This window comes from Salmo salar, chromosome 28 (assembly GCF_965601325.2).
Source record: "Salmo salar chromosome 28, fSalSal1, whole genome shotgun sequence".
In the NCBI taxonomy this organism is placed as follows: Eukaryota; Metazoa; Chordata; class Actinopteri; order Salmoniformes; family Salmonidae; genus Salmo; species Salmo salar.
In genome coordinates this window covers 42923765-42944687 of record NC_138318.1, presented here as the reverse complement: position 1 = coordinate 42944687, position 20923 = coordinate 42923765, and the positions used below count along the sequence as shown (strand labels likewise).

The 20923-nt window shown below is 45.9% G+C and overlaps 1 protein-coding gene across 2 annotated transcripts in view; it reads left to right on the top strand.

The window, feature by feature from the left end:
• LOC106590004 (AT-rich interactive domain-containing protein 4B) overlaps window positions 1-20923 on the top strand; it is a 202320-nt gene that overhangs the window by 104379 nt on the left and 77018 nt on the right. For both annotated transcript variants that reach the window (XM_082970601.1, XM_082970600.1), the window contains exons 11-15: window positions 1570-1721; window positions 2608-2680; window positions 7526-7620; window positions 7767-7864; window positions 17592-17829. In XM_082970601.1, coding sequence (XP_082826727.1) covers window positions 1570-1721; window positions 2608-2680; window positions 7526-7620; window positions 7767-7864; window positions 17592-17829 — 656 coding nt within the window. The remainder of the gene's footprint in view (window positions 1-1569; window positions 1722-2607; window positions 2681-7525; window positions 7621-7766; window positions 7865-17591; window positions 17830-20923) is intronic.

Sequence of the window (20923 nt, the reverse complement as noted above, 5' to 3'; positions counted from 1 at the left end):
TTGGAAGTATTCTCTCAAGCTCTGTCAGGTTGAATGGGGAGCATCACTGCACAGCTATTTTCAGGTCTCTCCAGAGATGTTCGATCTGGTTTAAGTCCGGGCTCTGGCTGGGCCACTCAAGGACATTCTGAGACTTGTCCCTAAGCCACTTCTTCATTGTCTTGGCTGTGTGCTTAAGGTCACTGTCCTGTTGGAAGGTGAACCTTCGCCCCAGTCTGAGGTCCAGAGCGCTCTGGAGCAGGTTTTCATCAAGGACCTCTCTGTACTTTGCTCCGTTCATCTTTGCCTCGATCCTGCTGCTGAAAAACATCCCCACAGCAAGATGCTGCCACCACCATGCTTCACCGTAGGGATGGTGCCAGGTTTCCTCCAGACGTGACGCTTGGCATTCAGGCCAAAGAGTTCAATATTGGTTTCATCAGACCAGAGAATCTTGTTTCTCGTGGTCTGAGAGTCCTTTAGGTGCCTTTTGGCAAACCCAAAGCGGGCTGTCGTGTGCCTTTTACTGAGGAGTGGCTTCCATTCTGCCACTCTACCATAAAGGCCTGATTGGTGGAGTGCTGCAGAGATGGTTGTCCTTCTGGAAGGTTCTCCCATCTCCACAGAGGAGCTCTGGAGCTCTGTCAGCGTGACCATCAGGTTCTTGGTCACCTCCCTGACCAAGGTCCTTCTCCCCCGATTGCTCAGTTTGGCCGGGCGGCCAGCTCTAGGAAGAGTCTTGGTGGTTCCAAACTTCTTCCATTTAAGAATGATGGAGGCCACTGTGTTCCTGGGGACCTTCAATGCTGCAGAAATGTTTTGCTACCCTTCCCCAGATCTGTGCCAACAGAATCCTGTCTCGGTGCTCTACAGACAATTCCTTCGACCTCAGGGCTTGGTTTTTGCTCTGACATGCACTGTTAACTGAGGGACCTTATATAGACAGGTGTGTGCCTTCCCAAATCATGCTAAAAACAATTGAATTTACCACAGGTGGACTCCAATCAAGACGTAGAAACATCTCAAGGATGATCAATGGAAACAGGATGCTCCTGAGCTCCATTTCGAGTCTCATAGCAAAGGGTCTGAATACTTATGTAAATAAGGCATTGAATCCATTTTAGAATAGGGCTGTAGCGTAACAAAATGTGGAAAAAGGAAAGGGGTCGGAATACTTTCTGAATGCCCTGTATGTATTATGGAGGTCAGTGGCCCTCAATGTGGTGTGTGTGTGTGTGTGTGTGTGTGTCCGGTGTGTGTGTGTGTGTGTCCGGTGTGTGTGTGTCCGGTGTGTGTGTGTGTGTGTGTGTGTGTGTGTGTGTGTGCGTGTGCGTGTGCGTGTGTGTGTGTGTGTGTGTGTCCGGTGTGTGTGTGTGTGTGTCCGGTGTGTGTGCGGTGTGTGTGTGTGCGGTGTGTGTGTCCGGTGTGTGTGTGTGTCCGGTGTGTGTGTGTGTGCGGTGTGTGTGTGTGTGTGTGTGTGTGCGTGTGTGTGTGTGTGTGTGTGTGTGTGTGTGTGTGTGTGTGTGTGTGTGTGTGTGTGTGTGTGTGTGTGTGTGCGTGTGTGTGTGTGTGTGTGTGTGTGTGTGTCAGCGCTGGATGAGGCTCTGGAGTTCGTGCATCAGGCAGCAGTGCCCAGCTCCTGGAGGACAGAGGTGAAGGACGAGAGTTCCAGCAGTGAGGAAGATGATGACGATGATGATGATGAGGAAGAACAGGAGGAAGACGCCAGTGAAGAAGAGGAGGTATTCATGGTCATATTATTCAGTCTTTATCCTGCTGGCTAATAATTCACGCTGACGAAGGTTGTCGCTGAAAAGCGTCAGTTTGTATTGACCTCTGGCTGCTAAAAAACATGAACATTTAACAACATTTTTGAGGCTGCGGCAGGTAGCCTAGTGGTTAGAGCGTTGGACTAGTAACCAGCAGGTAGCCTAGTGGTTAGAGGAGGCAGGTAGCATAGTGGTTAGAGCTGTTGGACTAGTAACTGAAAGGTTGCAAGTTCGAATCCCCGAGCTGACAAGGTAAAAATCTGTCATTCTGCTCCTGAACAAGGCAGTTAACCCCACTGTTCCTAGGCCGTCATTGTAAATAAGAATTTGTTCTTAACTGACTTGCCTAGTGAAATAAAAGGTAAAATAAATACAAAATAAACATGGACATTTAACGACATGTAAAGTTAAAAAATAAATAATTGTAAGCCACAGGACGGCATAAAATCTCATTCTAGGACCCTTTTCTTTTCACATGATGTTGGAAGGAATTTTAAATTGTCCAGGGCATGAATGTGACACACCCCTTTCAGGGCGGCAGGTAACCTCGAGGTTAGAGCGTGTCTTGTAAGGTCGCTGGTTCGAATACCGGAGCCGACAAGGTGAAAAATCTGTTGCTGTGCCCTTGAACAAGGCACTTAACCTTAATCGCTCCAGGGGCGCTCTACAAGCGGTGACCTTGGCTGTGACCCCAATCCCTGCGGGTGTCTCAGGGGGAGTTGGGATATGCAGAAAACACATTTCCATTTCACACTTGTGTGTAACAGGAAAATATAAGCACACCACCAAAATTATGAATATTATTATTATTATAGGAGTCAAGGTCATCTGTGTTGTAATTTCCTGTTCCTGTGTGCAGGAGGAAGTGGAGCCCTTCCCCGAGGAGAGAGAGAATTTCTTGCAGCAGCTGTACAAGTTCATGGAGGACAGAGGTGAGACACACTCTTTAAGATCAATCCCAACTCCTGGTTGATCCACTCATCTAGACTGATAGAGAACTGCCTCCTCCCACAGAGCTGAATGCTCCCCTCTGTTTACTGTAGTGTTACATGGTGTACTGCAACTTCACTACCTTTCTGATACTACAACATGAAAAACAGATAGCCATTACAATTTGTTACTTTCACTACTTCTGTCAATTGTGTCTTGAGAGGATCGAGTCATTCTAGTAATTTGTCTGAATCTTCTCAAGGGGGCAGTAGTAAGCTAGCCAGGCTACTTGTCTTCTCTAGGGGGCAGTAGTAAGCTAGCCAGGCTACTTGTCTTCTCTAGGGGGCAGTAGTAAGCTAGCCAGGCTACTTGTCTTCTCTAGGGGGCAGTAGTAAGCTAGCCAGGCTACTTGTCTTCTCTAGGGGGCAGTAGTAAGCTAGCCAGGCTACTTGTCTTCTCTAGGGGGCAGTAGTAAGCTAGCCAGGCTACTTGTCTTCTCTAGGGGGCAGTAGTAAGCTAGCCAGGCTACTTGTCTTCTCTAAGGGGGCAGTAGTAAGCTAGCCAGGCTACTTGTCTTCTCTAAGGGGCAGTAGTAAGCTAGCCAGGCTACTTGTCTTCTCTAGGGGACAGTAGTAAGCTAGCCAGGCTACTTGTCTTCTCTAAGGGGACAGTAGTAAGCTAGCCAGGCTACTTGTCTTCTCTAAGGGGCAGTAGTAAGCTAGCCAGGCTACTTGTATTCTCTAGGGGACAGTAGTAAGCTAGCCAGGCTACTTGTCTTCTCTAGGGGGCAGTAGTAAGCTAGCCAGGCTACTTGTCTTCTCTAGGGGACAGTAGTAAGCTAGCCAGGCTACTTGTCTTCTCTAGGGGACAGTAGTAAGCTAGCCAGGCTACTTGTCTTCTCTAGGGGACAGTAGTAAGCCAGCCAGGCTACTTGTCTTCTCTAGGGGACAGTAGTAAGCTAGCCAGGCTACTTGTCTTCTCTAGGGGACAGTAGTAAGCTAGCCAGGCTACTTGTCTTCTCTAGGGGACAGTAGTAAGCTAGCCAGGCTACTTGTCTTCTCTAGGGGATAATAGTAAACTAGCCAGGCTACTTGTCTTCTCTAGGGGGCAGTAGTAAGCTAGCCAGGCTACATGTCTTCTCTAGGGGGCAGTAGCTAGCCAGGCTACTTGTCTTCTCTAGGGGGCAGTAGTAAGCTAGCCAGGCTACTTGTCTTCTCTAGGGGGCAGTAGCTAGCCAGGCTACTTGTCTTCTCTAGGGGGCAGTAGTAAGCTAGCCAGGCTACTTGTCTTCTCTAGGGGGCAGTAGTAAGCTAGCCAGGCTACTTGTCTTCTCTAGGGGGCAGTAGTAAGCTAGCCAGGCTACTTGTCTTCTCTAGGGGGCAGTAGTAAGCTAGCCAGGCTACTTGTCTTCTCTAGGGGGCAGTAGTAAGCTAGCCAGGCTACTTGTCTTCTCTAGGGGGCAGTAGTAAGCTAGCCAGGCTACTTGTCTTCTCTAAGGGGCAGTAGTAAGCTAGCCAGGCTACTTGTCTTCTCTAAGGGGCAGTAGTAAGCTAGCCAGGCTACTTGTCTTCTCTAGGGGGCAGTAGTAAGCTAGCCAGGCTACTTGTCTTCTCTATGGGGCAGTAGTAAGCTAGCCAGGCTACTTGTCTTCTCTAGGGGGCAGTAGTAAGCTAGCCAGGCTACTTGTCTTCTCTAGGGGGCAGTAGTAAGCTAGCCAGGCTACTTGTCTTCTCTAGGGGGCAGTAGTAAGCTAGCCAGGCTACTTGTCTTCTCTAGGGGACAGTAGTAAGCTAGCCAGGCTACTTGTCTTCTCTAGGGGGCAGTAGTAAGCTAGCCAGGCTACTTGTCTTCTCTAAGGGGCAGTAGTAAGCTAGCCAGGCTACTTGTCTTCTCTATGGGGCAGTAGTAAGCTAGCCAGGCTACTTGTCTTCTCTATGGGGCAGTAGTAAGCTAGCCAGGCTACTTGTCTTCTCTAGGGGGCAGTAGTAAGCTAGCCAGGCTACTTGTCTTCTCTAGGGGGCAGTAGTAAGCTAGCCAGGCTACTTGTCTTCTCTATGGGGCAGTAGTAAGCTAGCCAGGCTACTTGTCTTCTCTAGGGGGCAGTAGTAAGCTAGCCAGGCTACTTGTCTTCTCTAGGGGGCAGTAGTAAGCTAGCCAGGCTACTTGTCTTCTCTAGGGGGCAGTAGTAAGCTAGCCAGGCTACTTGTCTTCTCTAGGGGACAGTAGTAAGCTAGCCAGGCTACTTGTCTTCTCTAGGGGGCAGTAGTAAGCTAGCCAGGCTACTTGTCTTCTCTAGGGGACAGTAGTAAGCTAGCCAGGCTACTTGTCTTCTCTAGGGGGCAGTAGTAAGCTAGCCAGGCTACTTGTCTTCTCTAGGGGGCAGTAGTAAGCTAGCCAGGCTACTTGTCTTCTCTAGGGGACAGTAGTAAGCTAGCCAGGCTACTTGTCTTCTCTAGGGGGCAGTAGTAAGCTAGCCAGGCTACTTGTCTTCTCTAGGGGACAGTAGTAAGCTAGCCAGGCTACTTGTCTTCTCTAGGGGGCAGTAGTAAGCTAGCCAGGCTACTTGTCTTCTCTAAGGGGCAGTAGTAAGCTAGCCAGGCTACTTGTCTTCTCTATGGGGCAGTAGTAAGCTAGCCAGGCTACTTGTCTTCTCTATGGGGCAGTAGTAAGCTAGCCAGGCTACTTGTCTTCTCTAGGGGGCAGTAGTAAGCTAGCCAGGCTACTTGTCTTCTCTAGGGGGCAGTAGTAAGCTAGCCAGGCTACTTGTCTTCTCTAGGGGACAGTAGTAAGCTAGCCAGGCTACTTGTCTTCTCTAGGGGGCAGTAGTAAGCTAGCCAGGCTACTTGTCTTCTCTAGGGGACAGTAGTAAGCTAGCCAGGCTACTTGTCTTCTCTAGGGGACAGTAGTAAGCTAGCCAGGCTACTTGTCTTCTCTAAGGGGCAGTAGTAAGCTAGCCAGGCTACTTGTCTTCTCTATGGGGCAGTAGTAAGCTAGCCAGGCTACTTGTCTTCTCTAGGGGGCAGTAGTAAGCTAGCCAGGCTACTTGTCTTCTCTAGGGGGCAGTAGTAAGCTAGCCAGGCTACTTGTCTTCTCTAAGGGGCAGTAGTAAGCTAGCCAGGCTACTTGTCTTCTCTAGGGGGCAGTAGTAAGCTAGCCAGGCTACTTGTCTTCTCTAGGGGACAGTAGTAAGCTAGCCAGGCTACTTGTCTTCTCTAGGGGACAGTAGTAAGCTAGCCAGGCTACTTGTCTTCTCTAGGGGACAGTAGTAAGCTAGCCAGGCTACTTGTCTTCTCTAGGGGACAGTAGTAAGCTAGCCAGGCTACTTGTCTTCTCTAGGGGACAGTAGTAAGCTAGCCAGGCTACTTGTCTTCTCTAGGGGGCAGTAGTAAGCTAGCCAGGCTACTTGTCTTCTCTAGGGGACAGTAGTAAGCTAGCCAGGCTACTTGTCTTCTCTAGGGGGCAGTAGTAAGCTAGCCAGGCTACTTGTCTTCTCTAGGGGACAGTAGTAAGCTAGCCAGGCTACTTGTCTTCTCTAGGGGACAGTAGTAAGCTAGCCAGGCTACTTGTCTTCTCTAGGGGGCAGTAGTAAGCTAGCCAGGCTACTTGTCTTCTCTAGGGGACAGTAGTAAGCTAGCCAGGCTACTTGTCTTCTCTAGGGGACAGTAGTAAGCTAGCCAGGCTACTTGTCTTCTCTAGGGGACAGTAGTAAGCCAGCCAGGCTATTTGCTCATGCAGCTGGCACAGCATAAGCCACTTTTGAGAAGCAAGCGAGAGGAGAGAAAATGGTGTTAAAAGGTGTTATGAAGCAGAGGAAGAGAGGTTTAGTTCCAAAATGACATAACATGACATTTGCATTGTAACGTTATTCTACTAGCAATTAAATTTGATTTTTTTTTGTTGTGACAATGACATTAACATACATTCAGCATAACATTCATAAGAGCAATTATAGCATGTCATAACTGACAGCAATATATTCAGACTACTTCACGTTTGTCTGGGCTTGCTAACACTAGCCAGCCAGAAGCCCTGGGTGGAGCATTGCACTCTGGGAGTTGAAATGCAGACTGATGAATCGCAGTATGCTGTATGAAATCTGTTGTATTTCTATGGTGTGTAGACTATTGCAATGTAGAAGCTTCAGAAATTAACTTCAGTATTTTTATGTCGTTTTGGAACTAAGCTATTAATTTATTACATTCAATTATTTAGCTGGAATGAGTAATGAGTCATAGCTCTAATGAATGTCTTTTGACCCAATATTCAGGCCATAGATGAGCAAATTAACTCTATGTATCAAATAGAATTTTAAAACAGTTTAAGTGTAATTGTAAAATGATGTCTGCTCTGAGTCTCAGATATGGTTTTGCAAAGGGAATATTGAAGATATTCTTCTGTTATTCAACATGGTGTTTTAAGAAATTGAATATAGAATAGAAGATTTTCTATTTGTTATTTTAGTTCCACCAGTTATCAACAAATTGTTTAAAAAAAGGATTATTCTGTGACTAGCTAATAAGCTTTCTTTTTTTTGCTGTGGTATCATTTTAGATGTGAGTATTGTTTTAGATGTGAGTATTGTTTTAGATGTGAGTATTGTATCGTTTTAGATGTGAGTATCGTTTTAGATGTGAGTATTGTTTTAGATTTGAATATCGTTTCGGTATTTAGCATCATGATACTAAACCTGGTATTGGTATCGAAGTCAAAATTCTGGTATTGCGACAAAACTAGTTTGAGTGTTACGTTTTGAACAAACTTTATGTACCTTGCACCTGAAAGTAGCTAGATGTGTGTGCACTACTTCTGAACCTGTTTTCATCTAAACATTGTTTATCCTCATGTAGGAACCCCCATTAACAAGAAACCAGTGCTGGGCTACAGGAACCTGGATCTCTTCAAGCTCTACAGACTGGTGCAGAAACTGGGAGGCTTCCATGATGTGTGTACCCAACTCCACTGATCATAACCATTTTGTAGATTTTCACCAGCCTTTGTCCTTAGTGAATGTTCTCATGTGACTTATTGGCGACCACAATCTCTAACGTCTCTATTTCTCTGTGTCCTGTTGTCTCGTGTCCTGAGCAGATTGAGAGCGGGTCCGTATGGAAGACCGTCTACCAGGCTCTGGGTATCCCTGTTCTTAACTCTGCCGCCGGCTACAACGTCAAATGTGCTTACCGCAAGTACGTATTGCCACTCCGGCCCTGCATATTTTAGGACATATACAGTGGGGGTCCGAAATTATTGACACCCTTGATAAAGATTGTATAAAAAAAAGACTGTATAAAATAACTAAATACCAAATACTGAGCTATACTGTATGCTCATTAAATATGTATATATTTTTTTTTTATCATAATCCAATGTCTAAGAGAAAGAGATTTTTAACAAGTAATAAAAAACAATTCTCCAAAGGATAGGTGTCAAAATGATTGTCTACCCCTGTTTTCAATACTTCACCTTATGAGGATAATGGCACTGAGCCTTTTTCGACAGTTATTGACTACAATAAATGCAGCTGCCACTATTGAAACCATTTGGACACAGTTTATCATAACTCATTGCACTTTATTATGGCTGGTCGGTTCAGTACACATCAGGTGATTGTTGTGGTGTTTGTTCATTGTTTGACAGGTTGTCTTTGTAAATCCTTTATTAACTTAAATGTATAAATAAAGTAAGAAATATATACGGAACGGTACCAGTCAAACGTTTGGACACAGCTACTCATTCCAGGGTTTTTCTTTATTTTTACTATTTTCTACGTTGTAGAATAATTAAATAACACATATGGAATCATGTAGTAACCAAAAAAGAGTCAAACAAATCAAAATATGTTTTATATTTGAGATTTTTCAAAGTAGTTACCCTTTGCCTTGATGACAGCTTTGCACTCTCTGTCAGAATTGCATTGGGAGCGCTGTCAGTGACCATCGGGTTCTTGGTCACCTCCCTGACCAAGGTCCTTCTCCTCCGATTGCTCAGTTTGGCCGGGCGGCCAGCTCTAGGAAGAGTCTTGGTGGTTCCAAACTTCTTCCATTTCAGAGTGATGGAGGCCACTGTGTTCTTGGGGACCTTCAACACTGCAGAAATGTTTTGGTACCCTTCCCCCAGATCTGTGCCAACAGAATCTTGTCTCGTAGCTCTACGGACAATTCCTTCGACCTCATGGCTTGGTTTTTGACTTTATATAGACAGAATCAACAGGCAAGGCTCTAATTGTGGAGTGACGTCATCAGAGTTGCCAGCTGAACACTGTATGCTGGAAACACTTGGTTTGTTTTTACGTGGATTCATTAGCTTTTAACAGCTAAGACCGCTATTTATTGTCCCGGAATCCCGCTTAACAGACAGGTTGAAGCCTGCTTGACAGAGACGCTAAGCTGTTAGCCATCAAGCTAACTAAGTTGGTACCAGATGAGTTTTGTAATGGAGTCCTCTTTATCTGGAGAGGTAAATGAATGGTTCCAGAGCTGTAGGAGCTGAATCTATCACCCACTGTTTCAGGACAAACCAGACCACTGTGTTCCAGAGCTGTAGGAGCTGAAGCTATCACCCACTGTTTCAGGACAAACCAGACCAAAGTGTTCCAGTGCTGTAGGAGCTGAAGCTATCACCCACTGTTTCAGGACAAACCAGACCACTGTGTTCCAGTGCTGTAGGAGCTGAAGCTATCACCCACTGTTTCAGGACAAACCAGACCACTGTGTTCCAGTGCTGTAGGAGCTGAAGCTATCACCCACTGTTTCAGGACAAACCAGACCACTGTGTTCCAGTGCTGTAGGAGCTGTATCTACTACGATCTGTTTCAGGACAAACCAGACCACTGTGTTCCAGTGCTGTATCTACTACGATCTGTTTCAGGACAAACCAGACCACTGTGTTCCAGTGCTGTAGGAGCTGAAGCTATCACCCACTGTTTCAGGACAAACCAGACCACTGTGTTCCAGTGCTGTAGGAGCTGAAGCTATCACCCACTGTTTCAGGACAAACCAGACCACTGTGTTCCAGTGCTGTAGGAGCTGTATCTACTACGATCTGTTTCAGGACAAACCAGACCACTGTGTTCCAGTGCTGTATCTTCTACGATCTGTTTCAGGACAAACCAGACCACTGTGTTCCAGTGCTGTAGGAGCTGAAGCTATCACCCACTGTTTCAGGACAAACCAGACCACTGTGTTCCAGTGCTGTAGGAGCTGTATCTACTACAGGTGCTGTAGGAGCTGTATCTACTACACTTTGTTTCAGGACAAACCAGACCACTCGGAGTTCCATTGCGGCAATTGTTTACTTGCTGAGGATTATAGTCTTGAGGTGGCTCTCTTGATCACGCAGGTCACCAGCCTACGTAAACGCAGAGAGGAATGTTTACCTTTTCTACGCCGGTGGCTAGACAGCGTTCGCGCATGTCGGATGCATCTCTGCCTTGTCGTTTGTCATTATCCGACTAGCCGGTGTTGCCCGGAGCTCCCCCATCTGATAGCGGAGTCGAAGGAGCACAGCCAGAGGAACATGGCAATCAAAGATGGTCACTTGTCACGAGCTGTGGAAGCCGAAGTCAGTGGCCTCCCTCAAAGCAGTCTACACTCCCAACGAGAAGACCGAAGCGGATACAAACAACAAAAAGTTTAGCCATCCTGGAGCCTGATCTTCCTGCACCTTCGTCGGTGGGGGTACCTGTGTCTGCGGCCGCAGCGCCTTTTCCTACGATTTCTAAGTTGACGTGGGCAACCTTCCGTCCCTGCTCTGGATCGAGCGGGGCTTCTCCATCTGTCGGAGGCCTGCACCAGACACCGGGAGCTACGGACTCAAGTTATCCTGCCTCTCACCCGTCCTTTTAGGGTTCTCCGAATCCTGTGAAGGGTGGGAGTGGGTGGATTTCCTCATCTTTCTCGCCAGCCATGATTTTGGGCAGCTCCATGGTAAGAAATGTGACTGTTTTTGCACCAGGAACAATGTCCCATCCTGGAGCTCGAGTAAATGACGTTAGAAAGCTGCTCCCGAATGTACCACGCAAGGACATGGAAATGGATTCTATCGTAGTTCATGTGGGTTTTAATGACATTATGAAGGGCAGCTCTGAACAGTTGAAACTGGATTTCAAAGAGCTGATTGACCGTGGCATCCGTGACAGCGAGAGAGAAGTGTCTAGCCATGTATACAGGTAAGATAGTCTAGTTACTGTAGCTACATTTTCAGATATTACACGTTTCTAATTTAGTCAGAAAGTCATTTTCATTTCAAGTTAAAGTGTACTGTTAGCTAGCTCGCTAACGTTAGCTGGCTGGCTAAGTGTACTGTTAGCTAGCTCGCTAACGTTAGCTGGCTGGCTAAGTGTACTGTTAGCGAGCTCGCTAACGTTAGCTGGCTGGCTAAGTGTACTTTTAGCTAGCTCGCTAACGTTAGCTTGCTGGCTAAGTGTACTGTTAGCTAGCTCACTAACGTTAGCTGGCTGGCTAAGTGTACTGTTAGCTAGCTCACTAACATTAGCTGGCTGGCTAAGTGTAAGTGTACTGTTAGCTAGCTTGCTAACTTTGTATGACCTGTGTAGTAATAATCCAAATCAAATGTTATTTGTCACATGCAACTTTTCAGGGAAGTCAGGAACCAATATACACAGTCCGTTAGGAAAGCTAAGGCTAGCTTTTTCAAACAGAAATTTACATCTTGTAGCACTAATTCCAAAACGTTTTGGGACACTGTAAAGTCCATGGAGAATAAGAGCACCTCCTCCCAGCTGCCCACTGCACTGATGCTAGGAAACACTGTCACCACCGATAAATCAATAAGCATTTCTCTACGGCTGGCCATGCTTTTCACCTGGCTACCCCTACCTCGGTCTACAGCTCTGCACCCCCTGCAGCAACTTGCCCAAGCCCCCCCCCCTTCTCCTTCACCCAAATCCAGACAGCTGATGTTCTGAAAGAGCTGCAAAATCTGGATCCCTACAAATCAGCCGGGCTAGACAATCTGGACCCTCTCTTTCTAAAATGATCTGCCGAAATTGTTGCAACCCCTATTACTAGCCTGTTCAACCTCTCTTTCGTATCGTCTGAGATTCCTAAAGGTTGGAGAGCTTCCTCGGTCATCCCCCCCCTCTTCAAAGGGGGAGACACTCTAGACCCAAATTGTTAAAGACCTATATCCATCCTGCCCTGCCTTTCTAAAGTCTTCGAAAGCCAAGTTAACAAACAGGTCACCGACCATTTTGAATCCCACCGTACCTTCTCCACTATGCAATCTGGTTTCTGAGCTGGTCATGGGTGCACCTCAGCCATGCTCAAGGTCCTAAACAATATCATAACCGCCATCAATAAAAGGCAGTACTGTGCAGCCGTCTTCATCGACCTGGCCAAGACTTTCGACTCTGTCAATCACAACATTCTTATCGGCAGACTCAACAGCCTTGGTTTCTCTAATGACTGCCTCGCCTGATTCACCAACTACTTCTCAGACAGAGTTCAGTGTGTCAAATCGGAGGGCCTGTTGTCTGGAACTCTGGCAGGCTCTATGGGGGTACCACAGGGTTCAATTCTCAGGACGACTCTTTTCTCTGTATATATCAATGATGTCGCTCTTGCTGCTGGTGATCCTCTGATCCACCTCTACGCAGACGACACCATTCTGTATACATCTGGCCCATCTTTGGACACTGTGTTAACAAACCTCCAAACAAGCTTCAATGCCATACAACTCTCCTTCTGTGACCTCCAACTGCTTTTAGACGCTAGTAAAACTAAATGCATGCTATTCAACCGATTGCTGCCCACACCTGCCCGCCCGACTAGCATCACTACTCTGGATGGTTCTGACTTAGCATATGTGGACAACTTCAAATACCTAGGTGTCTGGTTAGACTGTAAACTCTCACATTAAGCATCTCCAATCCAAAATTAAATCTAGAATCGGCTTCCTAGTCGCAACAAAGCAACCTTCACTCATGCTGCCAAACATACCCTCGTAAAACTAACTATCCTGCCGATCCTCGACTTCGGCGATGTCATTTACGAAATAGCCTCCAACACTCTACTCAGCAAACTGGATGCAGTCTATCACAGTGCCATCCGTTTTGTCACCAAAGCCCCATATACTACCCACCACTGCGACCTGTATGATCTCGTTGGCTGGCCCTCGCTACATATTCGTCGCCAAACTCACTGGCTCCAGGTCATCTATAAGTCTTTGCTAGGTAAAGCCCCGCCTTTAACTCAGTTCACTGGTCAACATGGCAACACCCACCAGTAGCACGCGCTCCAGCAGGTATTTTTCACTGGTCACCCCCAAAGTCAACACCTCTTTGCCTGCCTTTCCTTCCAGTTCTCTGCTGCCAATGACTGGAACAAATTGCAAAAATCAATGAAGCTGGAGACTTATATCTCCCTCTCTAACTTTAAACATCAGCTGTCAGAGCAGCTTACCGATCATTGTACCTGTACACAGCCCATCTGGAAATAGCCCACCCAACTACCTCATCCCCATATTGTTATTTATCCTCTTGCTCTTTTGCACCCCAGTATCTCTACTTGCACATCATCATCTGCATATCTATCACTCCAGTGTTAATGCTAAATTGTAATTATTTCGCCTCAATGGCCTATTTATTGCCTTACCTCCCTACATTTGCACACACTGTACATAGATTTTCCTATAGTATTATTGACTGTACGTTTGTTTATTTGTAACTCTGTGTTGTTGTTTCTGTCGCACTGCTTTGCTTAATCTTGGCCAGGTCGCAGTTGTAAACGAGAACTTGTTCTCAACTAGCCTACCTGGTTAAATAAAGGACTTGTTCTCAACTGGCCTACCTGGTTAAATAAAGGACTTGTTCTCAACTAGCCTACCTGGTTAAATAAAGGACTTGTTCTCAACTAACCTACCTGGTTAAATAAAGGACTTGTTCTCAACTAGCCTACCTGGTTAAATAAAGGACTTGTTCTCAACTAGCCTACCTGGTTAAATAAAGGACTTGTTCTCAACTAACCTACCTGGTTAAATAAAGGACTTGTTCTCAACTAGCCTACCTGGTTAAATAAAGGACTTGTTCTCAACTAGCCTACCTGGTTAAATAAAGGACTTGTTCTCAACTAGCCTACCTGGTTAAATAAAGGGGAAATAAATAAAAACACAGGACAAATTGTTATTTATAAAGATGACCTATCAAACATAATAAACACCAACAATTACATTATACCAGATGTGTACTGGACCTACCAGCCGTTATACCAGATGTGTACTGGACCTACCAGCCGTTATACCTGATGTGTACTGGACCTACCAGCCGTTATACCTGATGTGTACTGGACCTACCAGCCGTTATACCTGATGTGTACTGGACCTACCAGCCGTTATACCAGATGTGTACTGGACCTACCAGCCGTTATACCAGATGTGTACTGGACCTACCAGCCGTTATACCTGATGTGTACTGGACCTACCAGCCGTTATACCAGATGTGTACTGGACCTACCAGCCGTTATACCAGATGTGTACTGGACCTACCAGCCGTTATACCAGATGTGTACTGGACCTACCAGCCGTTATACCAGATGTGTACTGGACCTACCAGCCGTTATACCAGATGTGTACTGGACCTACCAGCCGTTATACCAGATGTGTACTGGACCTACCAGCCGTTATACCAGATGTGTACTGGACCTACCAGCCGTTATACCAGATGTGTACTGGACCTACCAGCCGTTATACCAGATGTGTACTGGACCTACCAGCCGTTATACCATATGTGTACTGGACCTACCAGCCGTAATACCAGATGTGTACTGGACCTACCAGCCGTTATACCAGATGTGTACTGGACCTACCAGCCTTTATACCAGATGTGTACTGGACCTACCAGCCTTTATACCAGATGTGTACTGGACCTACCAGCCGTTATACCAGATGTGTACTGGACCTACCAGCCGTTATACCAGATGTGTACTGGACCTACCAGCCGTTATACCAGATGTGTACTGGACCTACCAGCCGTTATACCAGATGTGTACTGGACCAACCAGCCGTTATACCAGATGTGTACTGGACCTACCAGCCGTTATACCAGATGTGTACTGGACCTACCAGCCGTTATACCAGATGTGTACTGGACCTACCAGCCGTTATACCAGATGTGTACTGGACCTACCAGCCGTTATACCAGATGTGTACTGGACCTACCAGCCGTTATACCAGATGTGTACTGGACCTACCAGCCGTTATACCAGATGTGTACTGGAACTACCAGCCGTTATACCATATGTGTACTGGACCTACCAGCCGTAATACCAGATGTGTACTGGACCTACCAGCCGTTATACCAGATGTGTACTGGACCTACCAGCCTTTATACCAGATGTGTACTGGACCTACCAGCCTTTATACCAGATGTGTACTGGACCTACCAGCCGTTATACCAGATGTGTACTGGACCTACCAGCCGTTATACCAGATGTGTACTGGACCTACCAGCCGTTATACCAGATGTGTACTGGACCTACCAGCCGTTATACCAGATGTGTACTGGACCAACCAGCCGTTATACCAGATGTGTACTGGACCTACCAGCCGTTATACCAGATGTGTACTGGACCTACCAGCCGTTATACCAGATGTGTACTGGACCTACCAGCCGTTATACCAGATGTGTACTGGACCTACCAGCCGTTATACCAGATGTGTACTGGACCTACCAGCCGTTATACCAGATGTGTACTGGACCTACCAGCCTTTATACCAGATGTGTACTGGACCTACCAGCCGTTATACCAGATGTGTACTGGACCTACCAGCCTTTATACCAGATGTGTACTGGACCTACCAGCCGTTATACCAGATGTGTACTGGACCTACCAGCCGTTATACCAGATGTGTACTGGACCTACCAGCCGTTATACCAGATGTGTACTGGACCTACCAGCCTTTATACCAGATGTGTACTGGACCTACCAGCCTTTATACCAGATGTGTACTGGACCTACCAGCCGTTATACCAGATGTGTACTGGACCTACCAGCCGTTATACCAGATGTGTACTGGACCTACCAGCCGTTATACCAGATGTGTACTGGACCTACCAGCCGTTATACCAGATGTGTACTGGACCTACCAGCCTTTATACCAGATGTGTACTGGACCTACCAGCCTTTATACCAGATGTGTACTGGACCTACCAGCCGTTATGCCAGATGTGTACTGGACCTACCAGCCGTTATGCCAGATGTGTACTGAACCTACCAGCCGTTATACCAGATGTGTGCTGAACCTACCAGCCTTTATACCAGATGTGTACTGGACCTACCAGCCGTTATCCCAGATGTGTACTGGACCTACCAGCCGTTATACCAGATGTGTACTGGACCCACCAGCCGTTATACCAGATGTGTACTGGACCTACCAGCCGTTATACCAGATGTGTACTGGACCTACCAGCCTTTATACCAGATGTGTACTGGACCTACCAGCCTTTATACCAGATGTGTACTGGACCTACCAGCCGTTATGCCAGATGTGTACTGGACCTACCAGCCGTTATACCAGATGTGTACTGGACCTACCAGCCGTTATACCAGATGTGTACTGAACCTACCAGCCTTTATACCAGATGTGTACTGGACCTACCAGCCTTTATACCAGATGTGTACTGGACCTACCAGCCTTTATACCAGATGTGTACTGGACCTACCAGCCATTATGGCTGATGTGTACTGAACCTACCAGCCTTTATACCAGATGTGTACTGAACCTACCAGCCGTTATACCAGATGTGTACTGGACCTACCAGCCGTTATACCAGATGTGTACTGGACCTACCAACCGTTATGGCTGATGTGTACTGGACCTACCAGCCATTATACCAGATGTGTACTGGACCTACCAGCCATTATACCAGATGTGTACTGGACCTACCAGCCGTTATACCAGATGTGTACTGGACCTACCAGCCGTTATGGCTGATGTGTACTGGACCTACCAGCCGTTATGGCTGATGTGTACTGGACCTACCAGCCGTTATGGCTGATGTGTACTGAACCTACCAGCCGTTATGGCTGATGTGTACTGAACCTACCAGCCGTTATGGCTGATGTGTACTGAACCTACCAGCCGTTATACCAGATGTGTACTGGACCTACCAGCCGTTATGGCTGATGTGTACTGAACCTACCAGCCGTTATACCAGATGTGTACTGAACCTACCAGCCGTTATGGCTGATGTGTACTGAACCTACCAGCCGTTATACCAGATGTGTACTGGACCTACCAGCCGTTATGGCTGATGTGTACTGAACCTACCAGCCGTTATACCAGATGTGTACTGGACCTACCAGCCGTTATGGCTGATGTGTACTGGACCTACCAGCCGTTATAAAGTGTAATGCTCCATGGTTTGTCCCAATGGCTTCAGTACAGTGGCTGCTGCATTTATGTAAACAATACCGACATCGTCATAGAGACAACATCGCCATAGTAATCAGTATGAATGTTGACTGAGTGATTTGTTTTCTGCTGTTTAATGAAACACGGGAACTGTTACTATAGAATACTATTTTAATTCTTAATTTCTTCACTCATCAATATGCTGTTTGAAAGATAGCTTTTCGTCAATCCAGAAGCCCAGATATTTATAAGTGTGGATCAATGACGGCACCATCCACATACGCATAAAATCATCAGATGCCTTTTACGTAATCTGGAACATGTACTTGCTTTTACTGCATTAAATACCCATTTCAGTTCAACAAAGGCTTTCTGCAGTAAAGGCAGATGGAAGCCTGTGTGTCTATTATTTCATACAGTATTTTATTGCTCCTCTTTATCAAGGAATCCATTAATACCAGACCCCACGGTGTAGGAGGCACAGTTTTGATGTTGACACCTTTATTTGTGGTTGTTGATGGGATGTGTTGGGTTCCTCCTCAGGTACCTGTATGGGTTTGAGGAATACTGCACCTCCTGCATCATCACTTTCCGTATGGACCTTCCCCTGAAGCAGCCCAAGGCGGAGGGGGAGAGTGGGGAGGCATGGTCAGGGGGAGCCACTACCGTCCCTCCTGTAGCCTCCTCCAGCTGCGGAGAGGAACAGAAGCAGAAAGTATCTCACTGTGAGAAACCCTCAGCGGGCTCAGAGACCAGCAGCGCTCAGCCTAACATCTACAAGGTCTCTGTCTCTCTCACGCTCTCTCTCTCTCTCTCTCTCTCTGTCTCAATTCCAATTTTTTTTTTTTGGAAAGTGGAAACTCCTGAGTGGCGCAGCGGTCTAAGGCACTGCATCTCAGTGCTAGAGGCGTCACTACAGACCCTGGTTCGATTCCAGGCAGTATCACAACTGCCTGTGATTGGGAGTCCCATAGGGCAGCGCACAATTGGCTCAACGACATCCGGGTTTGGGTTTGGCCAGGATTAGCTGTCATTGTTAATACCAATTTGTTCTTAACTGACTTGCCTAGATAAATAAAGGTTAAATAAAATAAAAAATAAACATATGTTTACAAAGCAAGTGAAATAGCTATTATTTTTATTGTAGAAATTTCAAAAAGAATAGAGACTTTTCGCATTTTATAATATTGGCTATACACTGATTGGACAAAACATTAGGAACACCTGCTCTTTGACATACTGACCAGGTGAATCCAGGTGAAAGCTATGATCCCTTATTGATGTCACTTGTTAAATCCACATCAATCAGTGTAGATGAAGGGGAGGAGACAGGTTGGTTGACCAGACATGGTTAAAGAAGGATTTTTAAGTCTTGAGACAATTGAGACATGGATTGTGTATATACAGTGCCTTCGGAAACTATTCAGACCCCTTGACTTGTTCCACATTTTGTTACGTTACAGCCTTATTCTAAAATGGATTACATTTAAAAAAAAATCCTCATCAATCGACACACAATACCCCATAATGACAAAGCGAAAACAGGGCTTTAGAAATTTTACCAAATGTATTTCAAATAAAAAACAGATACCTTATTTACATAAGTATTCAGACCCTTTGCTATGAGACTCTAAATGGAGCTCAAAGGCATCCTGTTTCCATTGATCATCTTTGAGATGTTTCTACAACTTGATTGGAGTCCACCTGTGGTAAATTTAATTGATTGGACATGATTTGGGAAGGCACACACACCTGTTTATATAAGGTCCCACAGTTGACAGTGCACGTCAGAGCAAAAACCAAGCCATGAGGTCGAAGGAATTGTCTGTAGAGCACCGAGACAGGATTCTGTTGGCACAGATCTGGGGAAGGGTACCAAAACATTTCTGCAGTGTTGAAGGTCCCCAAGAACACAGTGGCCTCCATCATTCTTAAATGGAAGAAGGTTGGAACCACCAAGACTCTTCCTAGAGCTGGCCGCCCGGCCAAACTGAACAATTGGGGCAGAAGGGCCTTGGTCAGGGAGGTGACCAAGAACCTGATGGTCACTGACAGAGCTCCAGAGTTCCTCTGTGGAGATGGGAGAACCTTCCAGAAGGACAAACATCTCTGCAGCACTCCACCAATCAGGCCTTTATTGTTGAGTGGTCAGATAAGTCACTCCTCAGTAAAACGCACATGACAGCCCGCTTGGAGTTTGCCAAAAGGCACCTAAAGGACTCTCAGACCATGAGAAACAAGATTCTCTGGTCCGATGAAACCAAGATTGAACTCTTTGGCCTGAATGCCAAGTGTCACGTATGGAGGAAACCTGGCACCATCCCTACGATGAAGCATGGTGGTGGCAGCATGTGGGGACCTCAGCCACCCGAGCCGCGGCCTGTTCACCCCGCTACCATCTAGAAGGCGGAGACATTACCAGCTAATGGAAACCCTGGACTGGGTTAATGAGCGGTTTCCTTCCTCTCCGGAAACTGAGTTAGGAAGGACGCCTGTATCTTTGTAGTGACTGCGTGTAATGATTCTCCATCCAAAGTGTAATTAATAACTTCACCATGTTCAAAGGGACATTCAATGTCTGCCTTTTTTTTTTTTTACCCATCTACCAATAGGGGCCCTTCTTTGCGAGGCATTGGAAAACTTCACTGGTCTCTGTTGTTGAATCTGTTTGAAATTCACTGCTCAGAGATGAGGTAGTCATTAACAAAATCATGTTAAATATTAAGTCCATGCAACTTATATTATGTGACTTGTTAAGCACATTTGTGACACGTTTTAGGAAACCAGGCGTATGTCGCAAGTCAAGACTTCACAGGAGAGCCATTTTTTTTGTTTCCTTTTTTACTATCAAAATGTGTTTTTTGGCAGAAAGGCCTTCTGGAACATGTGAACTTTCATTAATTAATTAATTAATAACAAACTTGTACACCATCTGTAAATATGAATACATTTGTTAAATTACGAGCCTTGTTGGTTAAGCCAAAGAAAAAGTCAGCAACCTTCCCATTAGCCATGATTGGCTGAGATGAGTGGGCTGGACATGCCGAAAGAGGAGTTCGGATTGGCCTGCCATATAGAAGGCTTCTGTCTATTTGAGCTGGTCAGTCTGTTGGTAAACCTGTCGAACGTGGATAAAAAAAAAAAAATGTATTGTGTAGTGGAGCTGCATAAGTGTTGCTCTCCACATTCTGGAGGATCGAGTTCTGAAATCAGTGGAATTAAAGTATGATAGCTAAGGAGATGGAGAAAACACCTGTCTCCGGATTACATCTTCAAACTAAAGGGCAACCGTGGCATCCATGACAGGGAGACGCGTCCATGATGTATACGGGTAAGATAGTCTAGCGTTAGCTGGCTACATTTTCAGATATTACACGTTTCTAATTTTTACAAAGTGATTTCATTTCAAGCTAAAGTGTACTGTTAGCTAGCTAGCTGACGTTAGCTGGCTGGCTCCCTAGCTAACGCTAAGTGTATGACGTCACTATTCGTATCCCAGAACCGTTTGCTAGTTTGAGCCTAATGTTAGCTAGCTAACATTGAACCTGGTTGGTTAGCTCTCAGCAGATTCATGCAGTGTAGTAACGACATGATTTGGCACTATGTTTATTGTTGTTAACGTTACATGACGTGTGTGTTCTTACACGTTGTTTACCATAATTTCTCATCTATAATGTTTGTTCTGTTGATGTATTCAATATATTATTATAACAGTTTTTTACCATTGTCTGAGTGGACATGTTGTTTACAGAGCCACAACCTACGCTACAGTTGTGAGAAACAAATTTTGGTTTATTTCATTCCATTTACGAGTTTTGTCAATTTAATCATTATTTTCTTTTGAGTGCTCCTGTCAATGTTGAGTAAGGACGCGC